The 12,264-nt window shown below is 44.1% G+C and overlaps 1 protein-coding gene across 1 annotated transcript in view; it reads right to left on the reverse strand.

Moving 5' to 3' along the window:
* Positions 1-7,119, reverse strand: part of LOC138465092 (extracellular calcium-sensing receptor-like) — a 72,691-nt gene extending 65,572 nt beyond the window's left edge. The window contains exons 1-2 of the mRNA XM_069607220.1: positions 6,872-7,119; positions 4,893-5,184 (exon numbers count right to left, since the gene is read on the reverse strand). Coding sequence (XP_069463321.1) covers positions 4,893-5,184; positions 6,872-7,119 — 540 coding nt within the window. The remainder of the gene's footprint in view (positions 1-4,892; positions 5,185-6,871) is intronic.
* Between the last annotated feature and the right edge of the window lie 5,145 nt (positions 7,120-12,264).

Raw genomic sequence — 12,264 nt, forward strand, 5'->3', positions numbered from 1 at the left:
CTTAAATGTGCCTCCAAGCGTAACAGTTGGTACAACACCAATCTAGCTGCTCTGAAATGCAAGTGCAGAGCAGCTGAACATAAATGGAGGTCTTCAGGATCATCCTCTGGCAAACTGGCCTTTGTCCCGCTCCAAAGGCAATACTGTCTCCCCATCCGCTCCAAGAAGAGGGTTCACATCTAGGCCCATATCTCTGGAGCCACTAACAACACGGCTGAACTCTTCAAAATCTGTAAGGAACTAGCCAATCCATTTGCAGTCTCTACCACGCCTTTCCCCTCTCAGACTCTCTGTAATGCACTGGCCACCCATTTCCCCTCAAAAACACAGGATATTCTGACCGCTCTCTCTTCCTGCACCTCTTTTACTCCTCTCCCTGCCCATGCCTCCCTTGGATTCCCATCTGTCCCACCTACTCTCTCCTACTTGTTGCCCATCATAATGGATGAGCAGTCCACTTTTTGAAGGTGTTTTCCAAACAGGTGCCTCCGTATTCTTCCAGAAAAATTAAGGACGGCATCACCTCCCATGCACCGGCTATTGTCAACTTCTGCAACCACTTCTTAGCCTCTCGCTCTTTCCCGTTCTCTCTCAAGCACTCTCTTTTGCACCCCCTTCTAAAAAAGCCCTCTAAGGACCCATCATGTCCGGCAACTACTGCCCTTAATCAACTACACCCTTCCTTGGAAAACTCCTGGAGAAGTTGGTCTTAACCCCAACTGACTCAACATACTGAGCTCGTTGGGTGTTTACATGAACATCATTCTGGATTCCAAGCATAGAGAGGCACAGAAACTGCTCTCCTGAACACCAGTGAACAACTGCTTGAAAATGTTGACTCTCACTCTCTCGCTGTTCTCATTCTCCTTGACCTCTCTTCTGCCTTTGACACGGTCACCACTCTATCCTCATAATGCGGCTCCAAGATACCCTTTGTATCTCAGGCCGGGCACTGGACTGTTTGACTTCCTTCATCAATGACTGCCACTCCCAGGTGATCCTGGGCTCATTTTCCTCATTCAACTCTCTCTCTGATTGTGTTGTTCCGCAGGTCTCTATCCTCTCCCCTTGGAGCTTCAACATCTACCTTGCTCCTCCTGCTCACCTGATCTCCGTCTTCTCTCCTCACTTCCAGTGTTATGCAGATGACACACGACTCTTCTTTTAGCTCCCCATCTCCTCTTTCTCTTCCTCCTCTATCATTCCTGACAGCCTGTCTGATATCCAGTATTGGCGGATCTCCAATAATCTCTGTCTTAATGCCAGTAAGACTGAGATTCTTCCTATCGGGACATCTGTTCCCTGCTTCCCCCCTGCACTCTGGCCACCTTCTATGGGCTCTCTTCCTTCTCCTTTCACTGAAGCCAGAAACCTTGGGGTCATATTCCACCCCTCTCTCTCCTTCACTCCTTACATCTTGGACCTGGCCAAGAAGGCCCACTTTCAACGTCACCTTCTTAGATGCATTCTACCTTTCCTCACCTTCCCCTAGAAGCTCAATGTTTCTAGAGCTCTGGTCCTCTCCAGGCTGGATTACTGCAACAACCTCATCCTTAACCTGCCTCCTTCTTCCCTCTACCCTCTTCAACTAATCCAGAATAGGGTTGCAAGATGTATCCTTGGCCTCAAGCCCAGCGACCGTATCTCTCCAGCCCTAAAAACTCTCCACTAGCTGTCGGTTGCTTGATCAAATTCAAGAACCTCTGCATTATCCATAAGGCTGCCTGGAGCCTGGGACCGCACTATCTGCAGCTCTCTCACTAAATAATCTCTTTCAAGATCCCTTTGATCTTCTTGCTCCAACTCTCTGCTGATCAAACGCTACGCCAGGCAGGGAGCTGGAGGCAGATCTCTCTCCTTGGCTGGCCCCCTCCTGTGGAAGAGGCTCCCCCACTTTCTCTGTTTAGAGCTGGATCTCCTCAAGTTCTGCAAACACCTCAAGACTTTTCTCTTCTCCTTCTCCTTCTCTCACTCCTTTGCTAACCATCCCCAGAGTCGCTCAGATTAGCAGCCAGGCTCCTCAGGAGTCCAATAGGGTGCTGACCATTTTCCCAAACGCCACCATCACCCTTCCCGCACTGGCCTTGGGCCCACACCTGCCTGTTCAATGTTTTGTCTCAGACTTGAACTTATCTGGTGGGTGTTTGACTTCCCTCTGCACTTGGGACGTATCTGCCCTTGCACTTACCTTTTGCCTCCCTAACAAGCACCTTTGGCACTTCCTACCTGGGGAACACTCCAGCATTCACCCCGCTTCCCCCTTCTCTTTCTCTACACTTGCACGTTCTGAATTTCACAAGGCCTAGTAGGACTGCTGTTGTTTATATGATTTATTCATTGTCATTTTTATACATGTGTTGTTCCCTTGCTCCCTTCCCTTTTGCCTTGTGGTGCTTCGAAACACTGTCATGTTGTATAAGCGTCTTATAAATGCCCAATAAAATAGATTCTTGGTGCTGGCCCTCTTTCTCATCTTCCAGCACCCTGTCAGCTTTCCTTGATGACGATGATGATAGGTTTTTATAACAAGCTTAATACCGAGAGGTTTCTAAGTGCAGACCCGGGGATTGGACGTCGTTGCTCTGTTTCGTCTTGCTTCTAAGGCGAGCAAGTTGCCCCTGAGCTATCCTCCCGATGCAACTGGTCAGTTTTATTCCCTAAGTCAACTTTTAAAAATGTACCCAATTGCAAACTTGTTTTGGATACTTGTTACCCTCTAAAGTGCTCTGTTGCTGAAAGGGCTTAAATGTACACAATACAAATACCTTTAGAAAATAAACAAATACAAATTTTGTGGCGAGAGATATACCTTCAGAATCTTTTAAGCTCACTGTTTAACAATTCATACATTCTTAAACATTTGCACCAGGTGAAATGTGCTGTGCCAATCAGGTGCCTGGAAAGGCAGGCAAGAACACAGTGTACCCTCTGAAACTTCCAGCCACCCGAGGCCCATCCCCGGGTTGCTCCATTTTGGTTATGGGATGGCAACATGGAGCGCCCCCCCCCCCCTAGTCCCAAAGAGATCCTGTTCCCTTTCCCCACTTCCTACCTTCCTCCCCACTTACCTGCTGGGATGGAGCTGTGTGCTCTGTTCCCAGTGCTCCTCCTGCCTGCGTCCACCACTGTGGAAATGGAAAAGGGACTAACTCTATTTTCCCATGGCGCCGGACATATTTTCTTATGGGAGATTGGGCTTGCGCAATGAACGTGAAGCCCATCTCTCGTAAACAAAATTATAATAATACATTATTTGCAAACCGGGCAAACCCCAGGGTGGGAATAGCGTTCAACCCCTCGTCGGGGGTGTGTACATGGAGGATAACATCCCACAGCCCTCACCGACGCCCTCGCTTCGCTCTGGACTGCATCGGCTGGGGCTGGCAGGCCGTTATCGGCCATGTACACTCGCCGACTCAGGGGTAATTGCTATAATCTACCACATCCCAATATTTTCTCCACTGAAATAACATAACTCCACCATTTAAGGGGAGTTGCCAAACAGGGAGCAATTGTAAAGACAGACATATAGTGCCAATATACTTTGCTCTGTATAGCGGTAGTTTGCACTTAAAAACATCTTCTGGTTTAAATTTAAACATGAAGAACACATTGGTTACCTATCCACAACAGTGCCTGTATGTAATAGGGCAGGCAGGCGGCAGTCAACGCCCTATACGTTAAGGTGAAACCTATGGTCCGTTGATTTGTTAGTACATTCTGTTGCTAATAACATATGCCTGGCTTGATGGATCTGCCTGCAATGTTCCTAATAAAATTGCCTGACACAGACTACTTGAAACTCCAATATCTCTCTCTCCCTCCCTTTTTCTCTCTCCCTTTTTATATTATTTTAAACCTGAATACATACACCCAATGTGCATTATATAAAAAAATAATCAATGCATGATGACCCGTTACTGGGGCTATTCATCCTCTTCCAATATATCATAGGAGTATTTTGAAAGACAACAGTGGGAGCGTACTAGACTCTCCATCTACGAATCATAACCTTTTTTCATAAAATAATTTACATTATTATTCTAGCTTTGGATAATGTATTTGCTCAGATGAGTCTAGCATACTAGGTATACAAGTGATCAGGAGAAATAAACATTGTAACATTTTAAAAAGAGACAGTTTTCAGTGTAAGTTAACTTAAATCATTTCCTCTTTATGTTTATTTTAATAGCTGATTTTGCAAACAAACAGCCCCTCAAGCATCTCTGCTTTTTGTCTGGTCATGCATCTGTCAGCGACCGCTTGGGTGGCTTTAGCCAACTAGTACCTGATTATGTGACTTTTACCTACATTAAAAGAGACAGAGACATTGAAGGAGATATCAATATCAAGAGATCAAGAGTGATGGGGAGGTGGAGGGGGAAAGAGAGAGTGCTGCTAGGTGTGTGCATGGTACACCGAGTACTGTAAGTTATGGTTAACCGGAGAGCTGAACGCTGGAAATTATTTTATGGTTCGGTTTCTATGTCCCTGCTCTTAGATTCCATGAATGTTACTTTTGGGTGTGATTTGTGTATAATATCAGGGTCTTCCAGAAAGTTCATAAAAACAGATCCCTGGTCGGTGAATGTGCGTGTATGAAAGGAATACCACTGTCAGACCCTTGAGTTTCTTGTTTTTTTTCTTGCTTTAATTATGAGATACGGTGTACCAAATTGAATGTGCCTATCCAGTGGCAAAGCTAATGGAGTGGATGGGGGCAGTCAATGTAAATGTAACTGTTTTTAGATCTTGATGCTTCTGGGATCCACCAATACAAGAGTGAAATGAAATTGACCAGAGGCCTTTGCTGCTGCACCTATCTCTGACCCCAGAATTCTTTCTTGGATTAAACCGAGTATTACTGAATACCAATAATAAAATGATCTCACCTGGGGGTATCTGTACAGACCCAAGATGCGTGCAAGAAGAATTGATCGCGTGGATCCGGAATCCCCGATGATAGCCGCTGTTGGTAAACTTTTCTGGTGCTGGTAGTTTGGCAGCAGCCCCTCTTGACCTGAAAGATTCCAGAGGGTCCCTGTGAGTGACCGCTGGAGCAACATGCAGGAGTCGTAGATTTTGAAGCCCAGGGTGATGTTGGGTAAAAAGGCAGGGTCGCTGTTAATCTCTTCAATGGCAAACATCATGGCTCGGATCCACTGGTAATTCTGGAGGCCAAACCTGGAATATGCATTCCTTGTTAACTATCAGGCAGCAGCAGTTCCTTTCACAAATAGAATAGTGAATGCATTTGAACATCGCTTTTTTGACTACCTGAAATGTGCAGCTCCCGTGTATCACTTGCTGTGTAGCAGGCGGCAAACCTTGAGCCCAGATTATAATATTAACTCTGCACTGAGATGTACTCAAATAATATTATAACTAAATTGTGGTACATCGTTTATGCATAATAATTATTGGTGCAATTGCTTGGTGAGTGTCCACCCAATATCAACAACCTATTTGGAATTGAAAGAAGAATTTGAACCAGGAAGTGGGTGCGCTTGTATATTTATATACACACAGCTAGAACACACCGATTTTGCAATTCTGCCAAGCATTCAGATGCAATTTAGAGACAAGGGACCAGGATAAACATATACGAGCTTTGAGATCAGACTTCCTAAAGCATGGATACAACGGCAGAATTGTGGACAGCCATATCCACAGGGACACACGCACCCCCTATGCTCAAATTTCAGGGAACAGAAGTTGCGACCCGACCCGTTTTGGAAATTTCAGGGGCGCTCTTATTTTGAAGAAATATCATTCTTGGAGCTCCCGCCTGTGACTTTGATGTGCACCTCTTTTCCTGAACTCGACATATGGAGATATTTATTTATTTTATTTAATGTGATACAGTCTATTTAATAAACTTTACACATATTAATAAGTAAGTGGAGATATTTCACAGCTGCACATGGGGAGGGCAGCATCAAATTGACATGTTGTATGTCATTTGCATTCACCATTTTATGGGATTTTATTTTAATGTAGAGCATGCAATAATGATAATGTCGAATTGGTAAAATTCGGCGTAATTGTCTTTGTGACTTGCCCAAACTATTTTCAAAGTTTGGCGTTTTAATTCTGATTGCATATTTGTAACACTGCACGATAGACAGATTGACACGCTGTAAAACGTGAACACTTTTTAAACCGTTGGTGGCTCAATGAGGCTAAATGGAAGCCGAAGCCTTTTGTGTTTATTTTCCTCTTTACCATCAAGAAATGCTTAGAATATATAATGCATCAATAAACAGGGTCGGACTGGCCTGTAGGGCAATAGGGCAGTGTCTGAATTGCAGGTTCAATATGCTAGAGGGGGCCAGATTTTTCCGCCAAAATGGGCACGTTTTTTCGCCAAAGTGGCCTACTTGGATTAGTTACATCACTGTGTGAGTAGTAGTTTCGAACAGAGTTATTGTACATATATCCTGTAAAATGCAGAATGTGACCCCAGAACTCCCCCTTGAGTACTACTTAGTCACAAAAGGAATGAACTGCTATTTGCAAAGGTGGCCCACTTTTTAATTGGTTCCCGGTTCAATTTTATGCCCCAGGTGGAACTTGTCAATAAACCATAACACCTTCCCCCTCCCAGCAATCTTCCCACACCTTTCTCCTCCCTGAGTGTTTGAGAGATGGAGAGAGAGAGAGAGACAGAGAGAGAGAGAGAAAGAGAGAGAGAGAGAGAGAGAGAGAGAGAGAGAAGGAAGGGTCTGTCAGCAGAAGCTTGCTGAGATTGGCGGTGGGTGGGGCCAGTGAGGAGCAACTCATTCCTCTTCTGTTTCTTTTGCCCTTCGGTGATCGCATTGAACTAGACATTCATGAAGGTTTGATACAAGTAAGGGGCTGACTTGCTTACGTCTGACATGTGGCCGGCTCAGGTATCTCTCTGAAGGTGATGTCACGCTGCATTGTGGAAAAGTGGACCCAGAAGATCCCACCGATCAGGATATCCCCATCTCTTGAGAATCCACTAGCTTTGATTGCCTGGAGTTGACAGCCAGGCACCGTGCCTTGGGCAGCAGTCACTGGCATCAAATAGCAGAAGAGTGGGTGAACAACAGCTCCCAGCCAGATAAGTGGTTGTGTGAAATTCCTGGTAGGCATGCTTCCTGTGGCTGCAGCAAGAGTCCTCTTCATTGCACTTGCGGTGTTGTGGTCTATCCTCGCCTGCTACTGGGGGCATGTAGCTTCAGTGGCAGGACTTTGCGAGTTTACGTCTTGAACTCCCCGAAGTCTCTCTGAGCAATGCACATTATAACCCTTTACTCATCATCTTTATGAAAAACAATATCAAAATGTCTATCCAGTAAGGCTTTGCTGTAAATCAATATGATATGATAGGTTATTTATAACGCGCTTGATACCCAGGAGTTTCTAGGCGTGGACCCGAGAATTGAACCTGTGGTGCTCAGTGTCGTCTTGCGTCCGAGGCATGCATGTTGCCCCTGAGCTATCCTCCCAAAACCTCTCAAGAAATAAGCAACACACAGGACACAATCTGTGAAAACTGTAGACAAAAAAGGCCAAGAAGAAGAGATTCAAAAAGATACAAGAAAATACTCGTCCAATCCATGCACTGCTTACATAGTGTTCCTGACTGCTTACAACCCGATTCTGGCAACAACAAATACATAACAACTTAAGTTATTGGGTATGCTCCTGTCACAACTCTGTGATGTGCTTGCGTGCTTGCTTGTGCCTTTCCTCCAGGATATTATTAAATGATGTCCTTTGCTTTGGCCTCTTGCTCACACACATACTGACTGATCTTATCCAAAACCAATTTCTTCAGTTCCCCACCAATGTGCAGCTTAAAGCTCTGCACGTGTCATGTGTGCTTGAATGACTTATACAAGGCCGAGTTCCCAGGAGAGTGGCTGGCGGCGGCAGCGCAGAGAATGGTGGTAATTGCTGCCTGCGCCACAACAATCCTAAGGGGTAATTACTGGTGAATTTGGAAACATGCAGATCTGAGTGTATTCCCCTGGCTGGAGCTCCTTTGAGGCTAGAGAAGCAGAGAATCCTCACTAACCCATAAAGTCGAAAAAGCATTGAATACATGTATGGGGAGATGTTTTAAACAGGTGGACTTAGAAAGTGGACCAACTCTCCTAAACTACTTTCACTTACAATATATTTCACACTTGTCCAAATGTGGAAGAAGAGGTCAACTTTCTGTCTAAGCTATAGAAAGGAGACTGAAGTCTATCTAATACTGCCTGTAAATTGCTAATACTAGTTTTCGCTGGTGTGCCACTTATCTAACAGCAGACAGGAAAAGAAGGAAATGCACATCTGTTCATCCTTTAGCTATTTAAATGAATAGAAATAGACCTCTTCTCCTCATCCGTCAATCTCACTCATAGACATCTAAAATATGGGAGACATAGCAATTATAACATGGTTCAGTTGTCTATTTATGGTATTATAACATTTTAATGGCCTATAGACAATCTGAATAACTCCCATTTCCCGTAAAGAATACATCTAAAAACAAAGGCTGTTTACTAAAACATCCATGTCAGGTGTTTATGAAGACCAGAAAGCAATTATTGTCTAGTGTGAACCCCTGTTGCTCAAATTGGGCCACGCTGAGAGTAGAGCAAAGCTATGTTTAATGGGTAGCAACCTTCCCCTCCTCACAGTCTTTTTGTCTACCGGTTTCAGTGGTTTTTACAATTAGACCCACTTTCTTCAGGACAGACTCTGTTACCCAATGTAGTCTACTCACTACTGTCGGGAGTATGATGGACAGGTACTGGGCTCCTTACCCCACCTTCATCAACTGCTGCGTGTGAATTTAAAACAGGTGGCCCTGTAGCAAACCAAAGAAGTACAGGGTCACACTTCCATTGCAAGACTAATTCAATTAGACAAGCCATATGCATCTCATTGCATTCCCAGTAAGCACACTTCAATTCAGACAACAAATAACCAATTGCTTCATCCTCTTGCTTTAATTAATAGTTGACCAATTACCTAATCGATATCCTAGGGCAAGTTACATCTGCCCATGCTCATGTTTTAGAACAATTACAAACCGGGGGTATATGCTTATGCCAGTAGCCCATATATAAGTATCACAAAGGGCACTGACCTGTATTCATTTCCACATGTTTCCTCATGCGAAATGCACTTCCAATATAGCCAGGCCACTTGGTCCAAAGGCATAACTTGCCACACTTGTTCTGGCTATGAAAGGTATATCAAGAAAAGCGTACATTCAGGGTTCATATTCAAACCCTTGGACTAGAGACTCAACTTTGGTAAGTAGACACACTGAGCTGAAAACTTGCAATTCTTCTCATACACTCAAGCCCCTGGCTGTTTAGTCTTGGTGTGGTTCCTGGCACATTGCATTTGAATTATAGGGGTAACAACAAGACAAACTTCAGAATGCCTGGCTTAGTTTTAGTCTGCAAAATTAGACCACTTTCCGTTGTATAAGAGCCATATCTATCCATCTGGATTGTGAACACCTGCTCTATAATTCTTACATTTTTAGTGCTTGTCCTGATTCAAAAAGTATTAATGAGCAGCGCCTGTGCTGCAACACCGCACTTTGTCAGTCTGTTACCTTTTCAGACGTCAGTCAACCGCGACGGCTGCTTGTCATGTGGTTATGAATGCTGATGTGGATTACGTGTCGTCCCGCTCGGATGGTCAGGCAACCCTGACTTTGCTAGGTAATGGAGTTTAATGGATTCAGAAACACCCCCCAGTGATAATCCCTCTAACATTCAAAATGTGTGCGCGTCGGGCATTGGCAATGTGTCCACCTCTGTTCTATGTACACTGACTTCGAATTGTACCCTTCCAAGCACGCAAACACAATTATGGGTTTCGCTGATCCAGAGTCGTAAAAATTGCCCGCCTCCATAAGGGCACAGTATACCCTTTTGTTAACTACCTCATTACAAAGGCAATATCACTAGCCCAGTGCATTTGGCAAAACAGGGGGTGCCAGATAGTCAGTTACTGGGAACAAAGCAAACCTAGAGCACTGGTAGGTTAACTCCATCCAGGATGATAGTACTCGGGAAAAGATGACCACATTAGTCGGCAGGTTCCTGTCATTTATCGCTATAGGATAGCTCCCTCCATGATGGTACTCCTCGGAAATAGGTGACCACTATATGGTCATGTTCTCATCATTTATCGCTCTAATAGCTGTTAGACATGCATGTTCTAGAATTACTTCTACTTGTGTAGTTACAACAGTGTTTATGGTTACCAAATTATGAATTCGTATTATGGTAACATAGCCTAAGTCTGCCAAGCTATTGATTCATTTAGGCCATCTTGATCTGTGTGTGCATGGAATATCCAGCTCTGTTCTCTTTTTAGTTAGTAACAAAATCTGCATGTCCCCCTTCTCCATGGGCAGGTAACCATCTCAATAATTGTACACTGTATTTCCGTGGAGGCATGTTTGGGGTTGTTGAAAAAGTGCCACCATGGGCACATTCTCTCGTTTCTGCCTAATATAGGACATGAGTTCTTGTACACATTTTTTAATCGGTCTACCTGTCATTCCGATATGTCTCAGTTGGCACTGACGGCTAATTAAATAAACCACATTCAATGTGTTACAGTTAGTGAACTGCTTCTGTTGTCATGGGGTGAAGAGACCAAGGTACAGTTCTTTTTTTCGTCTTGTGAATGTACACACATTGCACTGGCCACACAGGGAATGTCCCAACGGTGAATCCAAACCTCCCAAGTTACCCTGTCGTGCAATCGCATCAAGGGTTGGTAGGATTGTACCAATATATCCCATAGTTTTTTTCTCTTTTTCATTGCAAATTTTGGTGTGGGCAAATTGGTGGTTCCAACATTCAGTACTGGCCATAATTTTAGGATCTCTTTCTTGAAGCCATCGGTATTATCGAATAGCTAAATACTGCTGTGATCAATTGCTCCCCTTTGGGTGTTTTGTTTTGCTGTAATATTATGTCCCGAGGAATGTTCTGTGCTCTTTTTCTAGCGTTTTTGATCATCTTATAAGCATATCCCCTCGTTTTAAGTTGATCGCTGAGTACGGCTGCTTGTGTGTCATATTAATTTAGTGTGGAGCAATTCCTCCTGTATCGTAGAAATTGCTTAATGGGTAAGTTGTCCCCTATCCTCTTTGGGGGAAAACGCCAGTACTCCAACAGAGTGTTCTGAGCAGTTGGTTTCCGATAGATTGTATTCATGAGAGTCCTGTTATTTGCTCGACTCTCTACATCCAGAAAATGAATAACCTCCTTCCTAGAAGTATCTACTTCTAGAATTGAGCCAGAGATTGACACATAAGCGGCCATACAGAGTGGATGCAATTTAAAGCATTTCCTCTTTTTATAGATACTATAAAGAGTGATAACTATAGAAAGGGGAATGGTATCTGTAATGAAGGTATGGTGGAGGAGGATTTGATTTCTTTGATTGATATAGTCACCAGTCACTCTTTTATTCACATCATGTCAAAGTAAATGTGTTTTGTAGAGTGGGTCTGGTTTTGTATAAGGAAAATAGCCAATATATATATTACATGGACGCGGTAGTGTCCATGTAGTTATGGTTAAGTTGGTGTTTCCATAGGAAGAGCACTTTTTGGGTGGCTTATAACTTCGCTCCCTCTGGACGAATCCACACCAAACTTTGCAAATAAAGCACTCTTATTGTTTTTGCAAAGTTTGGAGAGGTTTGGTCCAGGGGGGGCAAAGTTATAGGGGGGTCCCAAAACATTTGTTTTTTCCTATAGACATAATGGGAAAAAACATTGCACATGGCTACAGCCCGAACCGCTGTACGGATTTACACCAAATTTGCAGCAGGAGCAGCGGCTTGGTCCCGAAAGCGTGCTTTTGCAAATTTGGTGTAAATCCGTCCAGTAGTTTTTTTAAAAATGACCAAAATGTAAGGCAAAAAAATTAGTGATATCTGTGTTCGCTTCGCGGACGGACTTCCCTGTTCGCTCCGCGGACAGCACCCCGAATGGCCCATGGGCTTGCGTCATGTCCGCGGACATGCAACCTGTTTGCTGATTGGACGCCGTGGGGCGTGGAGCGCGTCAGATTTTCTGTGGCGCCCGCCATCTTGTATTCGCCGTCGACCGCGTACAGCGTGGTGAAACTTGGATTGAAAATTTTATTTAGTGGAGTGTGTTGGTGTGTAACAGTGTTTGGGGAGGGTGGGGGAGTATAAGAGGTTCAATGTTTTGTTTTTTTATGTGCTATACGCTTTTGTTGTGTTCGATTTGTCCGC

The sequence above is a fragment of the Ambystoma mexicanum genome, chromosome 1p (genome assembly GCF_040938575.1).
Source record: "Ambystoma mexicanum isolate Mex_15411 chromosome 1p, UKY_AmexF1_1, whole genome shotgun sequence".
NCBI classification, from domain to species: Eukaryota; Metazoa; Chordata; class Amphibia; order Caudata; family Ambystomatidae; genus Ambystoma; species Ambystoma mexicanum.